We start from the raw sequence: 25445 nt of genomic DNA, 5'->3' as shown, positions 1-25445 counted from the left end.
TGTGTACTAAGTTTCAAGTGTATTGGACTTCAACTTCATCAAAAACTACCTTGACCAAAAACTTTAACCTGAAGTCGGACGAACGAACGAACGGACGAACGAACGGAGGCACAGACCAGAAAACATAATGCCTCTCTACTATCGTAGGTGGGGCATACAAATATTTAAAGTCAAAATGATTTGTTTTTATTATTACAAAATGAAAATATTAAATACGTTGTTCAGATAAGATTAGAGACCCCTTGTCAATGAGTGTTTTATTTTTGTAACCACATATCAGAGATAACTGTTGAACTTATCAATTACTTTTCATTCATGTGTAGATTGTCATTTGAACAAGGAAATGTTTACTGTAAAGTTACTGGGTCTCTTCATAATATTTGAAGGGAACATATTGAACACCCATGCGAGTAAAATAGGTATGTAAATGCATCAAATATCGATAAACTATAGACAATTATTTAACCATAAGATGTTTAATTGCCCAAAAAAATAGAAACAAAAGGTCAATGAGAAAAACGCAAGTCGCAGGATAAAGAATAAAATATAAATAGAATATAAAAATAGAAACGATGAACCTAACTGGGAAGTCCAAAAACTTCTAGTAACAAAATTACTATTGCCTCTATTTGCATGTAATGATTACTAGTATATTTTTACTACGCATTTACTATCTAAATGTCTATGGGATAGCAAGATATAGAGCTCACATGAGCGGATTTTCTTGATATCAGATTTAGTTTTTGTTTGTTTCGTGGTTTTTGTAGACTATCTTAGTGATATATATCATTATATGTGCTTTTAGTGTTAACTTTTTCCATGCTAGAGTTTTGCTGTTTTTAAATTATTAATTTGTATGTTCCATTCCTTTTTTTTCTAGTACTGTTTATGTTTTTATATTCATTGAAAATGTTTGTTAAAAGCCATGTGGACTTTAGCTTGCTTTATTACTAAGGTAACCAGTTCCCAAAACAGTACAGAGAAAACTAAAAATTACTCATCATGAATCCGAACATGAAATTTATAAATTGAATTAACAGACAATTATTTCTGTTCAGCTTATTCGTGTCATTTCCATTGAATCACACTGCACACACAGTATTTAAAGACTTTTATAATTTTGTGTATTTATTCACATTTCAAAGGAGCATTAGTTGTCAAATTCAGGTTTTCTAATTTGACTAAACTTTTATATTTTATTCATAACATTCTAAAACGTATATCGAAACAAAACAATAGCTGAATATGCCTATATGCGTAACATATCGTCAATAAGGAGATTAATTGGAATTCACATGAATACAAATTCAATTGAGTTTAAATTATTTACTTGCAAGTCAGTAGTACATCACCGATGTATTGTTAAGAATAGCAATGACAAAGGAGTAGGTTCAGTAAGGCCCCTGTTTGACCCCAAAATATAGCAGTTTTACAAAATTGTGAAAATGTAATCTTTTAGCTATTTACTGGAAAGTAGAATGCTTCTGCTACATAAATATTTGCTGTTTTTGACAATACAATGCATATATCGGGAACTAGCACCATTAAGTCATGCTAAATTACCGAAATCTTCACAATTTTAGTATTTTATTTAAATTTTAGACGGTTTCCGTCGTAAATGAATGTGGCCGCATTCGTGTTCATTCATAATATTGAAATGTTAGTTGTATTTGATGATAATACATAAAATATATAAAGGTGGAGGATGAACACGGATGCGCCCACTTTCATTTTTGACAAAAACCATCTGAAAAGTTACGTTTTTTTGGCATATTTGATAGATTTTTCATATTAAATTTTAAGCTTGAATCGGAGCGTTTCTAATGACTTAATCAGTTAAAATCTTTCACATGAACTAATTGAATCAATTGAAATAGACACTTAAGTTTTTAAAAAGTGTCCAAACTCTTTCGTTAGATGAACCTGAAATTTGAGGCCAAAATCGGCCCTTACCGGACCTACTCCTTTAGGCTAGATTAACAGTTTATAACGAAATTTTATTTCTAAAAAATTACAATCAAAATGTATAATCTAAACTGTTCAGTTCATCAACGAAATAGACAAAACGTAAAATCGAAACGTTTTAAGTTAAGTAAATAATCTTATTTTAACTGTTCCCTTGTGTTATTTTAATATAGATGTTGACTGTTATAATAAAGACAACAATGGAAGCACCTACATTGGAACAGTAAACATTGCAAGTAATAATCAAACTTGTTTGAATTGGAGAACAGTTTCATCACCATACGTAACCTACGATAAAAACAATGCATTTTGTAGGAACCCAAATGGATTTAAGAAGCCATGGTGTTATACAGGAGCTGGCTTTCAATTTAGTTATTGTAACATTTCAGTTTGTGGTACGTTGAATATATAGATTAGCAAACTAAGAAAGGAATTTCTACTAAAGCTTTCTAAAGCAGATAGTTTCAGAAGACGGATGACCTGAACAAATAATGTAATCAATTTGTTGCCACCTATCCGTATTTCAAAAAAAATATGTTCCACAATAAGGTTCCTTACAAAATATTACATATCAGAAGGTTTCAACCCCTCAACAAATGCATCATTCTGTAATAATGGAAAATATGAAAAAAATAATAAATACAGTTCTACCATCTCTCTTAATTTTCAGATGATCTTTTATTTCGTGTTTATTGTTTATTATAGTAGCGATCGTCAGTTTCGGCATCGAATGTTAATAATCAGCTATGAGTTTCGATCAACAATCACCAAAAGAATCTTGTTTGTTTGATTATACGTTACGGATTTGTAATAAATGCAAAACAAAACACAAAGAGGACATACTTTACTGATCTTTACTGCATATCCATGCATTTATCACGTTTCAACGTTATGTACTTTCCATTTAATTTAATTGATGCATCGAATATATCTGATCCTGAAATATAGAGAAATGCATTAATGTTACACCTAAGTAAAACCTTTAAAAAACTGTCTTCATTGGTACTTTTATTCATATGTGTTTGGAATAAAACAATACGTTCAACCTTACATACAAATAACCATAACATATACCCTTTAATTCACCATAACATAACCCTTACTGCAACCCTAGTAACCTTAATGATAGATAACTCTTACATTAATGACAGCCTCATGCATTGAAGTGATTATTGCCTATCTTGAATCAAGAACTAATTCCTAAATGGATAAATCATCGACTACTACTGACATTTCACAATTTATATTTCAGATGTGGATTGCTACAATACAAATGACAACGGGTCGTCTTATGTTGGAACAGTACACACTTCACGTTTAAATCATCCATGTTTGAATTGGCTAACAGTGAATTCGCTGCTTGTACCATATCATGAAAATCATACATACTGTAGAAATCCAAATGGATTTGGAGAACCTTGGTGTTATACAGGAACTCTAAATAATGGATTTGAAAATTGTGATGTTCAGATGTGTGGTATGTGGTTTCATCTTTAATAAATTATAATCAATACCCCATGAAATATGGAATCAAAACCTTTGACCTAAACGAATTGTTATATATAAGATATATGATACCATTAAAATAAATCTATTTATCAAATTGCCAAATCAATTATATCCCGTCATTGTGTTATTTTATCATAGTAAATGTTTATTTATATATCTGTTTGTTTGTATTGTGATTAAGATAATAACACAACATTGACTTCTGAACCCACATTTTTGATATTTTTACCTATTATGTCTCTTTGTTTTGTTCACACATTGTTGACAATATAATGATATGTATACGACTGTCATACAAGTTAGAGGTTTAACTAGCTGTAAAACTATGTTTGATCCACCATTTTCCAAGTCAGGAATATGAATTTCTTCTGAGTTCAGTTTTTTTGGTGATTTTACTTTTCAATATGATTTTTGCCATCTATCTCTAGTCCATTTCACCTCGTCTAGATAAATGCAATGATGCAACTTTCACATTATTTGCATTTTACAAGTGGATGCATTATCAAAACTAAGTTGTTTAGAATTTATTCTTCGGTCTAAGGTAAATGGCTTTCAATAACAATTTTTGTTAAGACAATTTGTGTATTTAACAGATATTTAACTGTTGCTATTAGATATGTTCAAAGACTTCTTGACTCGCAGTAATTAAGAGCTTGACATATGTGATGTCCATTTTTAAATTGTTGACGACCTTATGTTGATTTATTTTCTAGCGTCATTTGGTTGCTGTTAAGTAAAGGCAACAGTAGTATACCGCTGTTCAAAACTCATAAATCCATGGACAAAAAAACAAAATCGGGGTAACAAACTAAAACTGAGGGAAACGCATTAAATATAAGAGGAGAACAACGACACAACATTAAAATGTAACACACACACACACACACACACACACAGAGAAACGGACTATGCATTAGACAAAATCCTATGAGAATAACAAATATAACATCAAAACCAAATACTTGAATTTGGGATAGATAAGTACCGTGACACGTCTTATAGTAATGTGAATTCACACTCAAAAATAAGAGAAAACAAACGACACAACGGAAACACAACGTTAAAATGTAACACACACAGAAACGAACTATAATATAACAATGGCCATATTCCTGACTTGGTACAGCACATTGTTAAAGGAAAAATAGGTGGGTTGAACTGGTTTTGTGGCATGCCAAACCTCCCTCTTTAATTACCATGTGAAATATAACGTTAAAATGACAACACAACATCACGGGACTACAATATAAATAAATAGGAGAACACAATTGACAAAGAAACACACGAAAAGGCAACAAGTTTATTTTTTTTTTATACATGACAAAATTTATCGTTGAGTTAGTGTTCATATTATTTTTTGTTTAGTTGTGTGTTTTTCAACTACACAAACTATATATAAATGATAACCAACACAAGTTAAATATTACTACTTATGTTCCAAAAAGTACTATCGAACAGTTGATCATTGAATTGTTAATACCAGAACAGCATTAAAAATATTTTGCGAATGTCTGTATTTTAGATAAGTTGCATCTCATCAAGTCATAGGTGACCTTAGACTATTTCTGGTAGTACTTTTAGATCAACGATGACACTCCAGTTCTATAGGATGTTTGAAACGATGATGTTTGCAAACATTGTTTATGAAAATTATATACTTAAATTATATTAGTTGCATTAATAATTCAATATCTACTTAAATAGGGAGTTGTGAAAGTTCTCCTTGCCATGAGGCCTCTACCTGCGTAAAACAGGTGCATGGATTCAAATGCACATGTGCAGCAGGATACACAGGAGCGTTATGTAGCAGTAGTGAGTACATTTATATGTTCAAAACAGAGGTGATGGAATGGGAATCCCTCTTTGTTTTTATCGGAAGCAACAGTTTAACTTTCTAGAATAAACTCATATTAGATATATTATTGCCGTCTAGTGAAATCAAACAGCGTTCAAACAGTTGCTGACTTCAATACTTAGTTATTACACAACCATGAAATGTCAATAGAACTATAATACACTACATTAAGCATCCATTTGTCTACATTACTGGTGCGTTGCTAAATATCAAACTGAAACTGTTCATGCCGCCATTTTGGAAAATTCGAAACAAGATGACATATCAGTTTGCTGATGCATTACTATCTCCAGTCATAATGTGCTTTTCTATTGTGAATATATTGTGTCTATATTGTATATGTATTTATGAAAAGAAATAAGCCTTTATCATGCGCACCATTTATATATTGTAACATGTAATTTTTGCCATTGCAAGTACAAAACCTTTTATCTAATGCTTGTTTATTTTCGTATGATACTTACGCTCTTTTATTGACAAGCAAAATAAACGGAAACTCTTTTACAAATCAATTTCCCTTATGATTTATATGCTCCTTAATTTTTGGTTAATATAGATATGAGGTAGTTTTATGAGTCAATATGCTAATGAGACAGCGATCTGAGATCTGTATATCCATAAACCATAACAGTTGATAACATAAATGGCACCAATCGTTCTGCACTAGATTCTCATTTCGACAATCAATGTCTATGCAGTGATGCTCAAGCTGAAAAAAAGGTTACCAGGAATCACTTCACACCATTTTACCGCCATTATTTGGGAAGAAACATATTTACATAATTACGTCATTTAATATGAAAATATAGCAACAAACCAATCACATTTGTTTCAATATGTATTTGTAGATATTGATGACTGTGCAAGTAACCCTTGTCAACATAATAGTACTTGTATTGATTTAGTTGGAGGTTACATGTGTTCTTGCGGACCAGGATTAACTGGTGTACACTGTGAAAACGGTATGTAATTAATATTAAAAAATACTGGACAAACGGTTAAATATAATGAAGCAAAAGCTAACTGACTATATAACAAAGACAAGTTTTGTGTCATTGGAAAGGAAAAAGTCGAAACAAAATATCTATAATATCAAATCAAACAGTTAATTTCAATTATCTATCTCTTCTAGGTAAAACAAGAAACAAATAAACATCGAAAGAAGGTGACGTAGGGTATAAGTCAGTGAGGTAAACAATCAATCAACAAATCGATGAGGAAGTTTTATAACATCATTACGTGAAAGCTACATCTTCAAAGGTTTTTTTTCTCTTGATTTCTGTCAACATTTTATACAGATCCTGACTTACCTCAGGTTTTTTTTCCATTGGAACCATGTGAGCTGTCGAACACAATGGTTTTTGAGCAGGCAGTGTTTAGTCATTGAAAGTAGAGCGTATTCTAATTAAATTTTGCGCTTTATTAAAGACAAATGTTTAATTTTATTCAATCGTTAACAATCAATATAACTTTTATAGATGTGAATGAGTGTGCAAACAATCCTTGTCAATATGGTGGTACTTGTCATAATAAGTTCAATAGTTACACATGTTCATGTGCTCCTGGATTTGTCGGGGAAAATTGCATCGGTGGTGAGTATACGGTTTTCTAACATTTCTCTATCAGATGCATATTGCAAGAGTGCATGTTTTTTCAATCATGCACAGGGCTAAACCTATCACAAAAAATTGAAAAGATAATAAGACCGGCAAATCTGGACAAGGAATCAGAGCTTCATAAGTGAGAAAAAATAATCTTTATTTAGTTATAAAATATTCAATCATATAAAGGAACACTTTTATCATGGTCACTTCTTAGAAATTCATGTAAAATCATGCAAATGTATGTAAAGGTATACAATTATGAGAAAAGTTGATGCTTATGACAATAGAATATTAAAAAACAAACCAAAAACAACATTTTAAATGCAACAGGAGTACAATTTATAACGCACTATTCTAATATTTAAATCTCAAAGTGTTTTCAAAGGCATGCTCATTCATTTATAACATGGCTAGTAGTGTTGAACAAAAGACAACATATGGAATGAATGAATGAGCTGCTATTGGTTAATGAAATAAAATCAAGGTAAATGTTGATCCTTTTGCAATTTTTATTTAGATATTGACGAATGTATAAGTGATCCATGTCAGAATAGAGGGACTTGTATAAACTTGTTGAACGGATATAGATGTCTCTGTCTGAATGGCGACACAGGAGTTCACTGCGAAATGAGTAAGTACATGTAATTAGACAAAGGACCTGTCGTTTCTACCTTTTGGTGTCTCAAATCTGTGCGTCATGTGTGATGCAATTATTTTTGTTTTATTAAGAAAGTTTTCAGAATGCTAACACTAAACAAATTCTCAAAAATTCAAAACAAATATTTTCGAAAAAAAGCAGTGTATAAAATTATAAGTGACAGATGTTCACTTGTTATCGTTGACATTGCATGATTTATAATGTGCAATTATTTACTATAAAATAGTTAAAATAAAATAAACCTGAAATTCAATGTCATATATTTCAATGGTGAAGTTTATTTTTTATTTTTCTTCTCAAAAAGACGCTCATTTTGTAATTGTTTCGTGTTTTCAAAAAGGATTTATGTTTTTTTTGTACGAAAAAACATCTTTATAGTTATCAAAGGTACCAGTATTATAATTTAATACACCATACACGCGTTTCGTCTACATCGGTGATGCTGAGATAAAAATAATTATAGAGCCAAAAAAGTACAAAGTTGAAGAGCATTGAGGACCCACAATTCCAAAAAGTTGTACCAAATACGGCTAAGGTAATCTATTCCTGAGATAAGAACATTCTTAGTTTTTCGAAAAATTAAAAGTTTTGTAACAGGAAATTTATAAAAATGACCATATAATTGATATTTATGTCAACACCAATGTGCTGACTACTTAAAATTGATAAGATTGATTAGAAAAAGAAACAAATATATATATGATATCAATTTTGGATGAAGGATGAAGGATCTAATGGGACATCAATCAATAGCAGATAGATATAGATGATATATTTTTAATTTGTAGGAAATGAAATAGTGATACCTCCAAGTATTATTTTATCAGCAGAAAGAAGTATTCAAGAAGGGATAGGTCGTTTTGTTTTACCTTGTTTTGCAGAAGGAATTCCCCTACCAAAAGTAAAATGGGAATCCATTGAAGTTAGTACATTAGTCTTCTAAACAAAATGGGAATGGTTAGATCATGTATATTGATGCATATATTCAAAAATATGGTTAAATCCGTATGTAACAATTTTGAATTATATTTACGAATGATGTCCTTGTACCGATGATAAAATTTAGTAAATGTTTTGACTAGTTTGTGATATCGAAAACCCTGGTGTAATTATATTTCATTAATAAACAAATTTCACTCGCTAAAATTTGATAAGTTGTTACATACGCGAGCGAATCTGACAAGTTGATATATATAAACACCATAAGGTGCATGGTGAAATTCCTTTGTCACCATCTAATGGATAATTAACGATAACAGGATAAATTTCTTTAGTATACATACTTAAGTCGTCATTATTCATGTGTTATTGAGAGCCAATATATTATCCAAATATCTAAAAGTATTATTAAATTTTTGTATCAGATGTTGTTTCGATGAGTCTTTACTGACTTTAGTCATAAATTGTAACTCATAACAATACAGATATATGTTCACAATAAGTCGTGTATAGTTCGTCCCCATTGGAATTCCGATCACTTGACAATAAACGGAATCTCCGAAGCGAACAAAAATATTATCTTATAAAAATTCTAGGGCAGTTATAGTATCAAAGCATGTCCAAATGACTAGTTCTTTTGTTTGTTGTTACTAAAAATTACCTAAAACAGTTTGAACATATGTATTCGCATTTTGACTTTTGAAATGCTCATTTAATTAGCTGAGTGAATTTTTTTCCTAATTAGAATATGAGGCAAAGTGGTATATGATGTATATAGGGTAGAAAAATCAAAATTTTGAACATATTCAAAATCACCAATATAAGCATGTAATCCGTTTATAAATTTTGAAATTATTAAGAAATTTAGGTTTCAACTCCCTCAGAAAAAGTTGACTTTAGATGAATATAGCTATTTATTTTAGGTATTTTTTGTCATATAGCTCTTCAACGGGCTCGGTACTTAAACATCTTCGGATTTCAAATGTTTGGCTTTGAGCGGTCCTAATGAAGGTAAATCCAGAAAAGCGCTTCGGACGCATGACATTGTTAAACTTGTTGTTTTTCATTTTTTTTATCAAGTACTTCCAACGAATTTCTGGCAATCCAAAAGTAAATAATTCCACCAAGACCTTATTTGAACAATTTATAATTAGGGTTTTGATTGTACCAAGTGTAGCAGTAAGTAAAATAGACAATTTAGTAGTAAAACAATGGCTTGACGACGAAATAAATCTATATTTCCAAGGTGTTTTATGATATGAATTTATAATTAGAGTTTATTGATATTGTTAAATGTTCATTATTTATATTTTCAATAAACGAAATGAAAAGGTTTTTTTTTATATGAGAAATTTATTTCAGGCAAAGTTACAGTCAAATATTAAACAAGTTGACCATTATTTAGTTATAAAAAATGTGACGATTGCCGACTCAGGGTATTATATGTGTACAGCAACAAACAGAGGTGGTACCGATATTAAAATAGTTCATATAAATGTCAATGGTTAGTAAAGCTTTATTACTTAAGAAAGTTGTTGCAATTCCCTTTCATTGTCTGTGGTATTAATCACTTCTCTCAAAATGTTGCTTTTCAGGCATTTAAACCTGTCAAAACTAACTACAGCATTATCTACCGACTAATATCTTAGAGGAATAATGTTACCACATAGCGCTTTGATTTAGTTCTAAATGTCCTGATTGATATGGTTGTAATGTTTTCTTCTGATAAAATCATGTGTATAGACATTAAAACATGTTGCAATTTGAAGCATTTGATTTGAGTCATCTTATGACATGTATGAACCAGGAATTGATATTAGCTATTTAAAAGAAACATAGGTGTATTAAAACAAAACAGAAAGAGGTAAATAAATAAAACATTAGATTAAAAAAAATAAATAGGTAAACAGCGTTGCACTAAGTATTCCTGATATATTAGTTATAACGTATCCAAGAAAAATTTATAATCAGAGTAAATTGCTGTTACATTGCAATATTAAATATTTTCATGTTTATCGGAGTATTTCCTTCGTATCATATCGTGTCAAATCGTTGTCATTATGATATGTATTGTAATATTGTTAAATGTATTAAATGTTTTTTTTTGTGGCAACAACATTGATTTGTTTCTCACTCCCTTCAATAAAACAAGAAAGTAAATCTTTTACAGCAAACCACCAAGTGCATGTTACACCTCGTATTACAGCACCCTTCGAGGTAGAGGTTAATTATTACGCTAACGCAAAATTGGTGTGCAATGTTACTGGTTATCCAACACCTCGAATACAATGGAAATTTGCCAATGTAAGGAAAGATTATTTAACATTTATACAACTAAGGTATCAAAACTTTCTAATCACTTCCAAAAACCTCTATTTTTTCTTTATTATGATACTTTAAATTTGTATCTTACAGGAAATTTGTATCTGAAACTTGATTTCAGTTGATCCTTATCATGATTTGTATATTAAATCATACACTGTAAGGCATTAAACGATAAGCAAAATCAGTATAAAATAGAACGATAGTTAAGCAATGAACAAACAATGATAGAATTATTCAAAAGATAAAGTTTCAATTGGTATTTGTTTCTTTAAAATGCAAATTGAAAAATTATCTGAAAATATTTTTTTTTTTTAATATTGTTGGAAAATTTGGGGGAAAATGAAGATTTTTTAAACTTTTTATATCTTGTCTCCTGCAAGACAATTCGAAATTGAAACTCAATCTTATTTGGTTTCTCAGTGATTTCATTAAAAACACAATTTTTTCCTACTTCTTAAGTTTGTGATAATATCCTGTTCATAGCTACACCGCGAATGGTTGTCATAATGCGTTTAGAGGTACGTAAAGGATCAAAGGAAAAGTGGATGTACACGAAGTATTCATGTCAAACTTTTATATTCTCACTACATTGTATACCTGTTGGTAATCCGACTATCTGGACAATGTGTTATTAGTTTTGCCTATAGTTTTGTAGGGACAACTTATCTTTGAAGGAATGTAATATTTGTGGTCGGTTTGATCTATTGTTGTATTCATTATTTCGGTTACGTTTGTTTCTTTTGATAGACATTAATATTTGTAGAAAACTTTACCTTCAACAAGTTCAACACTGACTTTGCTAAGAGCGACAAACGAAACGGCTGGAATATATACATGTATTGCAACCAATGATGTTGGAACCAGTAAAGCAGATATCAAGCTCAAAGTAACGTTCGGTAATTGTTTACATAACTATTTGTATCACTTCTTTAGACTGAGCGAGATGTAGAGCTCAATAGTTATCAAAGGTACCAGGCTTATAATTTAATACACCAGACGCGTGTTTAGTCTACATAAGACTCACCAGAGACAATTTAGAATTAAGAGATGAGTCTTTAGTGAAATGACCGATCTCAACATGTATTAACAATTGAATAACAATAAGAACTTGATGAATACACCTTAGTTCACTTTGTGATATGGCTTGTATTGATATTGATTCACCACTTCTCTACACTCAGTGTGATGTACAGCTTAACTTATCATTTCGAAATGTGTATTTTAGGAAATCCTGTTTTGATTCTAATTGATATCACTACAACTTCACTAAAAGTTTTTTTTTCATCATGACTATATATTTCAACCTTCAAAACCCATTTCATACAAAAGAAATTGTTTGTTTGGATATACAAAGAAACGTAAAAACTAATCAAGTGTTTAAGTATAGAAATTACATAAATATCAATTTGAAGAGCATGGCATCGTTCGTTATTGGTAATGTTATGATATAGTTATAATAGTTATATTTTCCTTTCTTAGATACACCAAAGATAGTGTCTCCACCCTTAACGACAGTTTGCAAGGCTGGTGCCTCCCATAATTTCACGTGCATAGCCACTGGCAATCCTTCTCCAGAAATATCATGGTCATTTACTTCCGTAAGTTGATAGTTAATATATCCAACTATATATAGATAGGGTATATGGATGCTTGATTTGAGTCAATCAAGCAAACTTTAAATTAAATTGAGCATTTAATGATTCAGTCAGCATACCACACATGATTCGTAGTCAATGTTTTGCATTTTGTATACGATTTAATTCAAATAATTGGATGGGCCTACTGCTAGTTTTTGAGATACAAATTTGACTGGAATAAGATGTTTATTCCTTTGAAATGTAAACGAAAGGTAATAAATAATGAACACTTTACGATATGTAAAATATTATGCATATCTGCTCACGGGGTCTGCTCTTAGAAGATTAAAATAAAAAAATTTCTATGAGGAATATTTGAAGACCATATATAATACAATGTCAAATATTAATCTAAGGTTAACATTATGAGTTAACTTTCTCAATTTAGAACAGTTATTTGAGAATGATTTTTTTCTTATTCATGTTACAAACATTCTTACAGTTTTTTTTCAAAATGAATAAGAAAAAGCCGAGAAACACTTAAATATTTAAGATCTTCTGTTACGCCTGGATATTCAAGTCTGATTTGGACACTTAAATGGGAATGATTTTTTTATAATGTAAGGTGCAAAATATATAAGTGTCTGTTATTAATATTATCACGTTTATACGTTTTTTTCTTTCTTTTCAGTCATGGTAAAGTTAATTTTGTTTGACATTTGACATTTGATTTTCCCTACGTTAGTTTTCGCTTCTTAGCGCTAAAATATCTGATTTTACTGTGACGGTAACAATGTGTGAAACATTTTCATTCATTATTATTGATAACAAGGTTGTGTGAATATAAAAAAAATACCAACAGTCGTGCCGAAATTTAAATAAGGACAACACTTTTTGTAGCATTAGTTTATATCTTAATGTTTATAGGCCAAACCCTAAACAAAAAGAGGCCATTATTTATGTTTTATCGATTGTTTAGTATTTATTTGAAATATATTAAATTTTGATTAGTTCTTTGTTTGTTTCAAGTTTATTCACCATTCATCAGGATTACCCCGAAACGTAAAGTTTAACAACGATACAGTTATACAATTAGTTAGTCTACAGGAATCAGGAGTATTAGCTTGTACAGCGACAAACGAGTTTGGTACAGATTATAAATCAGCAAACGTTATTGTTAGACATGGTAAGATTTTTAATTTTTGATCTTTAGAAAACATGATTTATATCCATAGATACATGTGCGCTTATCTTACTTGTAATTCATGCAACAAATATAACCAGGCTACAGAAACAAATATTTGAACACTATCTTTTAATGTTATTGTATGATAAGGTTTACCCGAAATAGGTTTTTACTTATCACGCAATCTATCCTTTTCACTCCAGTTTTAACTCTTATTTTATATTTTTTGAGGTAAATGACGGAAAATTAAAATGACTACACTAATTCTTTTTTTATGTATTTGGCTTCATACTTGTGTCTTTAAATATTGTTTATTTTTATTTGTAAAGTTTATTTTACTCATTTGTTGGAAGAACAGATCTAAATGTTTGTGTTGATTCATTTTTGTGCTACTCTTCCTACATGTAATATAATTAAATTGATAAGATTTTAACAATTTATTGTAAGAGATATTAAGCTTTCAACTAAATGGTCTTTGGCAAAAAAAAAAGTGTGATTATATCAAGTGTTACAATTATGTAAACAGTTAAATTGGTCAGGCTCGCAACTGTTACTTTTGAGTTCATAATGAATTTAGAACTGTTTTAATCAATGAAATATACTTTTGAAAATCATGGAACCAGAAAACTCGTTTTGCATTAAGATATGAAAATGTAGTAAAAATGATGAATCAACAAACTATACTATTCAGTTAAAACAGCCACCATATCATGCATATGGCAAAATAGAAAAAGAAAACCAAGAAGACAAACAACAGTCCACAAAACAATACACAGAAAATTAGAACCCACCAAAAATATAAAATCAAACACTGAGCATAAATGCCCAGAACGGATTAAAAAGTTCCTTCCACGACCATCGTATAAATACTGTTAAACTACGTTGATGAGCTGCAAATTAAATAAGATGTAGTCCTACATATAGGGATTTATAAAAGAGAGACGAAAGATCTCCGACGAAAATAAAAAGATAAACAACAAGTGAAACTGTTAGCTACTGCTCACTAATGATACCCCGACCGCACAGGAAGTTGCTAAGTGATGAAAATGCATCACACTGTACAATGCTGTATAGCTGACTTATATAAACCCTGAAACCAAATTTCAGAAATCCTAATGGTGTTGTTCCTAAGAAAGATGCCACGAAAAATATTCATGGAACAGACGGACAGACAGACAGAGGTAATACATTCTACCGCCACTTTTTTTTAAAGCCGGGGTATAATAAAGACTGAGCAACACGAAGTCCACCAAAATGTCTGATCTCTAACTCCACGGCATTACAAATATTTACACCACCACGAAATAATATTTTTTTTTTATATAAATTTCAGATCCAGATGTTATTGGTTGACAGAATAACGATCGTAGAAAGTAAAAAAATAATAAGATGTTCTCATAATTTGTTGTCATATTATGCAAAGGCTTATCTTGTTTTTAATATCATTAAACAGCGTTTTTTTGTTATTTGTAAACCCACTTGATGATAAAGTGTTATAGTGCATTATGTAAGCACATAAGGTTTTTACTTAGGTACTCTATCCAAATGAATTAACATATAATTTATACGATAGCATTTTTTTCAAATGATCCAATAGTCATAGTCATGATACTGGTTCAAATTGTTGATCTGACCCTCAAACAGATCTTAATGAATTTGTTGTGATTCAATAAAAGTACAAAATTTTAAGATTAATAAAAGAAAAAGGAAGTTCATTAAACCTGACAAAATTTTGTTTTTAAGTTTAGCACAATATATATTTGTATCCTTGTTAAATAATCTAATAACGATATATGTATTTACGCGCACGGAAGTGGTTTATTTGAAAACTATTTTGTATTACAAGGTTTTTTTGTTATAAAAGGTTGACACACAACACCTAGTCATAGTAATTCTGGCTTTATCGCTGAACTAATATAACTGCTTCAAAATTCCTTTGCTTTGATTAATGAGTCATGTGAAAAAGGGTAGGTCTACAGAAAAACCCATACACATAAATTTTACAACTACAATGTATTAATTGATTGTGTGATAAAATTGCATAGACCTATACCTAGAGGAAGTCCATTCATCCACACCAGATCCGTTTACTAGATACGTAGGTTAAGTCTGTCATGGTGCTGAATGACCAATAAGTCATTTATTTCAATTGTGGGGAATATGAAAATAAGAAGATATGTTATAATTACCAATGAGATAACTCCACAAGACACCAAAATGACAAAGAAATCAACGACTATAGCTTACCGAACGGCCTTCAACAATGAGAAAAGACCATACCACATAGCTAAAAAGGGACCCGAAATGATAAATGTAAAATTATCCAAACAAGAAAACTTATGGCCTAATAATTTTTTTTTCTATGTCTGACATGGACGTTGTATTGTGATATCAAGGGGGGGGGGGGGTGGAAAAAGGGGGGGGGGTAGGGTGGATGATATCATATTTTAGATATTTTATGTAACCATAGCTTTCAACCTATATCCTGAAATTTTTAAAACAGAAAGATTTCACACATAAAGAAATATTTCACCATTTTACTTTTAGTTAAGTTGCAGTTTGAAAGCTTCAGTTAAGTGCAGCGGACTTGTTTTCAGTAATTCGAAGCTTTATTTTATACAGTATATGTTAGTCTGTACTTATACTTTGTTTCATTTTGCAAACTGTTATCTTAAAGTTAACCTGCATTGTTCTGATTTTTAATGTTTTTATGAACTTTTATGTGAATCCTTGTCAAAAGTTTAATGCATTGCCTGTGGTTATTATACACCGTCTAGTATTCTTATTATCAAATTTGAAAGCCTTTGTACCGATTGAAACAGTCACTTAATAACTTCTTTGTTTCCTAAGATATGTGTATAAATCAGTATTTAAGAAACAGTATTTTTTCCCCGACCAGAATGATATTCAATTCATCTTTGCTGATTCTTCTTTTTGTCTAAACAAAAAAAAATGTGTTAGAGCAAATATTTGTCAAGTCGGAGTCATTGTGGAGCTGCCAGTGCTATGTCTTTTCTTTTCTTTTTTTCTTTTCTTTTTTTTTTCTTTTTTTTTTTTTCTTTTTTTTTTTTTGAAATTATAATGTTTTATTTTAATATTACATTTGTTAGAGATACATGAAGTACCGGTACCTTATCCCGGCCTCGTTAACGTTAGTATATAGCATTTCATTGATAAGTTAGTACTTGTTAGTGCACAATATATATATATATATATAGTAATAATGACATGTATGTAACGGAATAGAAATATGATAACATGATGTATTATAAATTCTAATTTATGAAATTAATTTAATTTTTGCTGCAACCAGATTATGGAATTTTTCATATTTACCTTCTTTATTTATCAATATTTCGTGATATTGAAGAAATTCTTTTTTGAAAATTTCAAACATATTAATTTGTTTAGTTTTTTGTTCAGATATATAGTATCCTTTGTATACAGTAAAAAGAATAAATGTTATTAAATCATTAATACTGTAATAACTTGTATCGTTTATTTTGTATCCGTACAAAAGTGATTTATATGATATGATATGATGTCCTATTTTAAGTTTATCAAGTAATAGTTTTATTTGATCCCAAAATGATTTCAGAAATTTGCATGTTAAAAAGTAGTGCTCATAATCTTCGATGACATCACAAACATTACATAGCGGAGTTGTAGTTATTTTCCAAGAGAAAAGTAATTGTTTGGTTGGAAAAATGTAGTGCAGAAATTTCCATCTTAACATTTTGAATTTATTATCTTGTATATAATAAAAGATATAATTTAGCATTTGTTGTCTTTTGTTTGTGTTGTTTTCCAAGATAAATATGTTGTCCCATTTTTGAAATCCTATTGGTTTTTCATAATGTCTATTTAAGAGGGAGATGTAAATGTCTTTGGAGGAAATATTTTTAAGTGATACCATTTTGCTTTCATTAATTTAGAATATTCTGAAAACCAGTTAGCATGACAGGAAAGTTTATCTAAGATCATGTTTTGATTAAATTTTCCTTTATTATCAATAATGTCATTTAAAAAAAGAATTTTACTGTTTATCCAGTTTTTTAAAATGAGACATTTACCGTTTAATTTGATATTTTTATTGCCCCATATAAGCTGCTGTCTAATTTGTTTATATGATAGATGATCTGATTCTTTTTCAGATTTTGAATTTATCCATGATATGATTATTTTTAAGTAAAATTGTGGAATTAGTTCTTTCAGTTTATAGACCAACTTAATATCGTTGAAATTCATTTTAAATATAAGGAATTCTTGTCCAAATTTATCAAAATAAAATTTTGGTAGGACTTTCCAATTGGGTGATGGATCTTCGTTATCGATGAGTTTTTTTACCCAACTAATATTTATCGCTTCTAGATATTTATCTATGTTTATCATTTTAAGCCCGCCATCATGGTAATTTTTACTTATTATATCCCTTTTAACTTTTTCTGATTTATTATTCCATATAAAACTGTATATCAATTTTTTAAATTTTGCTAGGTATTCGTTATCAATTTCGGTTACAGATGCAACGTAAGTAATATTCGGTAAGATTAATGATTTAACAAGAGTTATCTTACCTAACATAGTAAAATTTCTTTTATTCCAATCTTTAATTATTTTTTCAGATTTTTCGTATTGTCGTTGCAAGTTTAATTTTTTACACTCTTTTTTATTAAGTCCAAAGTATATTCCCAAAATTTTTATAGGTTTTTGTGTAAAATTAATGTTTTCAACTTTATCTTTGCAGGACTTTAAATTGCCAAGCCATATTCCTTCTGTTTTATTTCGGTTAAGCTTTAGGCCTGAAAGTGATCCAAAAATTTCTATAATATTCAGAGTTAATGACACTTCTTGTTTTGAATTTAAAAATAAAGTGGTGTCGTCTGCAAGCTGGCTTAATTTTAAGGTATGGGTTTTATTATCTAGTTTAATTTGAAAACCTTTAAAACTTTTATTTTGTCTTAATCTACTAGCTAAAATTTCAACAGCAATTACGAAAATTATAGAACTCGCGGGACACCCTTGACGGATTTTCTATAGCTTGAATGTATATGAAAGTTTCTGCTTACATTTAAACATTAGTAGATACCTATGTTGTTACAACTTTCATCGAAGAATGACTAAAAATAACATATCTTAAAGACGAAACATCGAGATCACTTCATTATAATAAAGATTACATTTCGCAGAAAAGTACTATTCTAACAATAGCAGCACACCACTAAACATCAGTATCTATCTCTGTTTCTATTGAAAAGTAAGCATTTGCTATTCAACATCCGTCGTTTGTTTTCAAATATTCATCTTTCCTTCACATTTATTTTAATGATGTTTGGAAAACGACAACCTATCTATTGCAAAGATCAATTCACAAAGACCAAATACCAAAGACAAAAATAAACTAAACAAATATTAACAACAAATGACAGAGAAAAATTTAATAAAACGATACATATATAACATTGAAAAGATTAAGATAGCTAACACTAAAGAGAAAATCAAGATTGAACAATACTCATCCAACCAAAGAAGGGGATACAAAAAAGATTGTTAATTATGAAAATTCTTTGATATAACCCATAGTGTTGAAAGGTGGAGGAGGGGGATATCCTTTTAAAAATAATTTGCTTCATTCAAAATGTCTTGATTGAATACATTTTTTTCGGAGTACAGATCACCAACTGTCTGTTTCCCTTGCAAATCAAGGGCATACTGTTTGTTCTTTCATCATGTTAAAAAAAGTTTTTGATACATAAAAAAAAAGAGATGCCTTTTAAACACCAATCTTCTTATTCTTTTATTATTTATGAAAAAAGAGATAAAAACTTGTCAGCAATCAATCATTATGATGCAATCAGCAATAGAAGTTATAATGAGCTGCACATATTTTCGTTTGGATATTTATATCATGTACCAGATGGATCGGAATTTACAAATAGATCCTTTGTGCGTTAGAAAATTCATAAGAAATGCTTTATAATGAAAAAATTATGAACAAAATAACTATTTAATTAATTTATGTAAAATTACAACTACACAAAGTACTGAGGTTTTAGGAAACGTGACACTCTTAGTTAATAAATCAATAAATATAAGCCTCAAACTATGTTTCGTATAATTTTGCTGGTCTAAATCAGATTAATCAGCATTTTTTAGGTCAAAGAATACAGTGCTTGTCATAATCAATGCTTTTTTTTTAGATAATGGTCACGTGATCATGCTAACGTCACAGGTTACAAGCTGGGAAAATTTCTCAAACTGGACGATGTCGATCATTTGTAAACATTATTTAAAAAAAATATATACTTCATGCGTCTTAACTCCGTGGAAAATTCAAAACGGAAAGTCCGTAATGAAATGGCAAAATCTAAAGCACAAACACATCAAACGAATGGATAACAACTGTCATATTCCTGACTTGGTACGGGCATTTTCACAACGATAATATAGACAAATAAGCGCTTTGCTGTTCAATGAAATGTAAATTATCAGATATTGGATGTTAAAAATGATGTCAAACAGATTATATCAAGATAACAGAAAAATATTGTATAATAAACAAAATGTAGATAAGCACTTTAAAAGCGTTCTGTCAATTTTGTTCCTATTGCAAGCATATATATCTATCCATTCATTTTACTTGTTTTCTTGTGTTAAGTTCATTTTTATAAATAGTCTGGTGTTTCCCAGATTCGTGTTTTCCCTGCATTCGCCTTCCTTTTCCATCCAGCGAACCTTCTAGCTCCAGGGTTTTCCCTGTATCTCTGTATACCTTTACTTTTGATCCACCATGTCCGGCACGATCCTTGCTGTACCATTTTGTTCCATCTTGAGACTGGTAGTAAATGCGGTTATCTTTAGACTTCTTTATGCATGGTGCTTCTTTCTTAATCTTTATGAACCAGTAATCTGTATGTATATCAAATGCGAAAGTCAATCGGTTCAATCATTAACAAATTCTGGTGGTTTAAGTAAGAAGTGTCTTCAACCAAACAAATCCTTTAACAAATTAACGGGGCAAATAATACTGCTCCAAATGCACATTTCGACAACAAATCACTCTTCAGTGATGCTAGATGCAAAACATATTTGAAAACCCATGCAAAACTTATTAGCTCCAGGTTTACAAAGTAAAAAGCTTATAATCGAAAAAAAAAAAAAAAATATATAGCAAAAAAAAGAAATAAGAGCTTTTCATGAGTGAGATATATTCCTTAATCTAAGTAAGTGTCCCAAATATTTTAACAGTAAATTTTGATAACACAAGTATTGGAGTAACGAAGTACTCGCTACTTGGCTGGTGATAACCTGATGGACTATTAGTCCGCCAAAATATGTATTAACAATTATAATACCAAATTTACTTTGTCAAAAGCACATTTTAACAATAAATAATTGCCCGAGTACATAACATATAAAAATATCAACGACTTTTTTGCCTTCAGTGTTTTTAAATCTGAAAATAACATTCAGTGTGGAATCAGTACATATAATGACAAACATGTTCAATAAAAAGAGGGAGAGGATAGCAAGATAAAATAATGAAACTATGAAAAAAAGTAAAATCACAAAAATAGCGAACTCGGAGGACAATTCAAAACGGAAAGTCCCGAATCAAATGGCAAAATCAAATGATAAAACACATCAAACGAATGGACACCAACTATTATATTCCTGACTTGGCACAGCCATTTTCAAATGTAGAAAATGGTGCATTGAACCTGGTCTTATAGCGCTAAACCTCTCACTTGTATGACAGTCGCATCAAATTCCATTATATTTACAACGATGCGTGCCCTGACCACCAAAAAGTTAAACAGTCCACCAAACACTACACCACAATCTAAAATTTGAGCAACACGACCTTCAACTAATTATTTTATTTTTGCAGGAGTCTGGTCTCCTTGGATGATGTGGTTTGACGCATAATGCGTCATTTTTTTTGCGGTTCTTTCATCCATTTTTTCTATTCAATATTACTTAGGCTTTTTAAGTCTTTTATTCTAGCTCCACAGATGAGTCTGATTTAGAACTGGGTAATGTGTTTGGCTTACAAAGATGTGTTTTCAAAGGGAAATAGCCCCTTAAAATGGGCAAAAAATGAGCGTTGCCTGTGTAAAGCAATGGCACTAACTTATATGAAGTGCAGATCATACTTGGTAAAGAAATAGAAAACATGGTATGATATGCATTGTCTGTCAGATCGTTGAGTTTACGCCCCCTGATATACAACGTTTTAAAATTACACTTTCACTTTTAAGTAAGATTCTATGGGGAAACTAAGAAACACACAGTTTAAAAATGGTGACGTAAAATACTCTTAGAGGTTTTTTTCTTCTGACATGTCAGATTGTCATGATACACTCTATATGATTGGGTATTATACTTGTAATTAAAATCATAACATTATGTAACTGTGAGGAATGCTTTAAATAAATCAAATTTAAACGGTAATAACTGTGCTTTATTAGATTAAGATATTTCGGTTTTACACGGGAAACTAAACACTAAAATTTACGACAAAAGGGACGAGTTTTCGTTCCCTATTGTTAATTTTCCCTTTTTGGATAGTGATGTTCCTTTTGCACCATCTTGCGGTGTTTATATTTCACAACTCGTTCGCTATGCCCGTGTCCGTTGTGACGGTTTTGATTTTAACGAACGTAATCTATGTATTACTGGTAAATTATTAAGCCAGGGATTTCGTTACCACAAATTACTTAAAACCTTTACTAAATTTTTCCATAGATATAAAGATTTGGTTTTGAAGTTTGGTTGTTCCTGTAGAAAATTTATTTCAAACGGGATAGAACATCCTCATTTTTACGGAAATGTTGTTTACCGTGCCCGGAAATTTAGAAACGATCCTGGTAAATTTATCAATCCTTTAAATAAACTTCTTCTAAAAGGTTACCAATTCAACATTGTAATTAGATCATTGAATATTGTTTTTATTGGTATTGATATTGATTGTGTTATCAGTAAATTAAAAGCAAACTAAATATTATTGTTATATACACATACATATAAACATTCATGGATCTACAATTTATCGATACCTGTATCTTGTCATTGCACAAGGTCATGTTTTTCTCTGACTGTTTATGACGTCTTTACACTAAATCCATTAGATATTGGATGTTTACTGATTGATAATTTAGTTTTAGATGCATGATTTTATATATTAGTTGTTAGTGGCGTTGAACTAGTTATCAGTAACTGCGAGTACTCTCAGATCTGTACTTTTTGTCTTTTTGTTGTTGGGATGTACAAGTACCCGGCCACCTCAACTTGTATTTGTAGTATTTGTATTTTTATCCATCTGATGAGTTAAGCCTTTTTCAACTGATTTTATAGTTCGTTCTTATGTTGTACTGTTACACCACTGTCCTAGGTTAGGGTAGGGTTGGGATCCCTCTAACATGTTTAACCCCGCCACATTCTGTATGTATGTGCCTGTTCCAAGTCAGGAGCCTGTAATTCAGTGCTTTTCGTTTGTCTCATTGGCAATCATACCACATTTTCTTTGACGTATTTACCTGTCCGAGCACCTGAGATCACCCCAAATTATTGGTGGGGTTCGTGTTGCTTAGTCTTTAGTTTTCTATGTTTTGTCTTGTGTATTATTGTGTTTCTGTGTGTCTTTGTCTTTTTTAGCCATGGCGTTGTCAGTTTATTTTTGATCTTTTAGCTTGAATGTCCCTTTGGTATCTTTCGCCCCTCTTTTACAGTAAACAAATACTACTTTACCAGGAATATTGAATACAAACTAAGCTATCTAACTGGGCCCAGTTGTTCAAAAGTATCGTTAAGCTAACGACTAGTTCAGCCTAACAACTCGGTAAATTTTAACATTGTTGTTAGTTAATTTCGGTGTTAAATTATGTTGTTCAAAAATATTTAACGACTGCTTTAACTAACAACTTGTTAAAAATTTAACAACTGATCAATTAAACATTTTCCTATAATTCCCCAAAATTCCTCCACTTCCTGTTTAACAATGGCTGAAGAACAAACCCCCAACAAGAAACTACCAAGAATTAGAGGAACTAACTTCACAAGTATGGAAGTTAATATAATCAGTAGAAGAATGGTGGAGGAGCTAGGCTTATTGAGAGGAAAGTTTGGCCCTGACATAACTGCAGATGCAAAGAACAAGATGTGGGCCAAAATAACAGACGAGGTGAATGCTCTGGGGGTTAGTTACAGGAAACTTTCAACTGTTAAAACCAAATTCAGGAATCTAACCCGAGATGCCAAGGAAAAGTTTACGTACGAGAGAAAGGAGAGAAATAAAACAGGGGGAGGACCAGCACCCAATCCCATAAGTATGGCTGAGGAAAACATCATCATTGCCATGAAGGATACATCCTCATTCAAGGGAATAGACGGTGGCATGGAGACCTCTGTAGGTTGGTATTTGAGAAATAGTATAATTAAATATTACGTAATTTTCATTCCTTAGTTTTGCCTCAATTTGTCTGTTTTTATTGTTTTCTTTATTAAAGTTACAAAGAAAACCCCAAAACCAAAACAGTCGTCTGCTATGACAGAAGGATATCCCTTTTAAAGAAATTCCCTGCAGACGTCGCCAATGTTCTAAAAATAGATTCCTGTTTTGCGATTACTTAGTATGACATTCATGTTACCTTTTATTTATATAATTCCTTTATGTGATATTGTTGAAAGAACCACCATCTACAAATCAAATTGTGGTTAAAAATGGATAAGATGGTATTTACTAAATGCTGAAGTTTGCTAGCCATTGCTTTATTATGACGGTCAAATTTGCAATGCCCCTTATGTCAACATTTGCCACATTGAAAAACATTTAAAAAAAGATAAAGTGTGGTAAAAATTCATACAAAATTAATTTACTTCCAGGTGTAATAATTATAGAATTAATATTAATTTGTTAATACCATCTTCAAGGCACTTGCAATGATTAATTTTCCACGGATATTGTGACATGTCTATAGTCCTTTTCAAAATAGCATTGTTGTACTGTTCTACCACTGTCCCACTTAGAGGGAGGGTTGGGATCCCGCTAACATGTTTAACCCCGCCACATTTTGTATTTATGTGCCTGGCCCAAGTCAGTAGCCTGTAATTCAATGGTTGTCGTTTGTTTATTTGCTACATATTTGCTTTTCGTTGAATTTTTGTACATAAATTAGGCAATGAATTTAAAAAAATGCCGCAGTTATTGTAATAAATACTCAAGAGCTTATGGTGTTAACGTTAATTGGCATACTTTTTTTGTTATCTATTAAGTTCAATAATAGATTTTACATTTTAGACCTTTTATTTAAAAAAAGTTATAATGGAGCAGATATCATATAAAAATGACAGACAAGCACACTGTGACGTATGCTGCAAACTACAGGGAATCTCTTAGAACTATATTCAAATCATGTCATAGCTGCAGAAAGAGGTAAAACACTCCATGAAGCTGAATATAACTCCTTATGTTTGCAATGTATCATACTAGTCATCTTAAAAGTTATGATTTTTTTTCAGGGATTTCTTACCAAGACACCTGTAACAGCAGACACTTACAAGGTGTACATATATAAATTACATAATTTATTCATATGACTATAAATTACTTCAGAAATTGCATTTCATAGATATTAAGTAGATTTGGTCTGAATGCCTATGAGACCTTATTATTATGCATGAAATTTCAAGTGTCTTCAAATTTAAGAAGTGCAATCAATTTGTCAACTGAACTGAATTAATATATGAAGCCTTGAAATAGTAACTTATGAACAGTTCCATATGCATGGTTTTTATAATTGTACAGCTAACATGCCAAATTATGTCT

General features: G+C 30.6%; 3 protein-coding genes across 4 annotated transcripts in view; 1 reads left to right on the top strand and 2 right to left on the bottom strand.

Moving 5' to 3' along the window:
- The window catches only part of LOC143076841 (uncharacterized), a 176985-nt gene that overhangs the window by 84207 nt on the left and 67333 nt on the right, over nucleotides 1-25445 (bottom strand). The gene's annotated exons all lie outside the window — the stretch shown is intronic.
- LOC143076840 (uncharacterized) lies at nucleotides 295-15182 on the top strand. The gene is made up of 14 exons (XM_076252734.1): nucleotides 295-419; nucleotides 2139-2360; nucleotides 3218-3442; nucleotides 5179-5286; nucleotides 6178-6291; nucleotides 6808-6921; nucleotides 7451-7564; nucleotides 8380-8513; nucleotides 9893-10034; nucleotides 10701-10834; nucleotides 11619-11751; nucleotides 12335-12453; nucleotides 13462-13618; nucleotides 14952-15182. The coding sequence occupies exons 1-14, from the start codon at nucleotides 344-346 to the stop codon at nucleotides 14969-14971; spliced, it is 1812 nt and encodes a 603-aa protein (XP_076108849.1). The 5' UTR covers nucleotides 295-343; the 3' UTR covers nucleotides 14972-15182.
- The window catches only part of LOC143076842 (uncharacterized), a 31264-nt gene continuing 8367 nt past the window's right edge, over nucleotides 2549-25445 (bottom strand). Inside the window, exon 2 of one of the 2 annotated variants that reach the window (XM_076252739.1) lies at nucleotides 2549-2902. In XM_076252739.1, the coding sequence (XP_076108854.1) occupies nucleotides 2820-2902 (83 nt within the window). In that variant the 3' untranslated portion in view covers nucleotides 2549-2819. Of the gene's footprint in view, nucleotides 2903-17095; nucleotides 20528-25445 lie in introns of those variants that run through there. The other variant, XM_076252738.1, reaches the window with a different exon arrangement.

This window comes from Mytilus galloprovincialis, chromosome 5 (assembly GCF_965363235.1).
Source record: "Mytilus galloprovincialis chromosome 5, xbMytGall1.hap1.1, whole genome shotgun sequence".
Lineage (NCBI taxonomy): Eukaryota > Metazoa > Mollusca > Bivalvia > Mytilida > Mytilidae > Mytilus > Mytilus galloprovincialis.
This window is presented reverse-complemented; position numbering and strand designations above follow the sequence as displayed.

Bases quoted from the DNA above. Each gene is read 5' to 3' on its own strand.
- LOC143076840 (XM_076252734.1), top strand. From the start codon at position 344: ATGTTTACTGTAAAGTTACTGGGTCTCTTCATAATATTTGAAGGGAAC. The intron at 12,454-13,461 runs GTAAGTTGATAG...GTTTGTTTCAAG, and splicing joins TATCATGGTCATTTACTTCC to TTTATTCACCATTCATCAGG. The intron at 13,619-14,951 runs GTAAGATTTTTA...TATAAATTTCAG, and splicing joins AAACGTTATTGTTAGACATG to ATCCAGATGTTATTGGTTGA.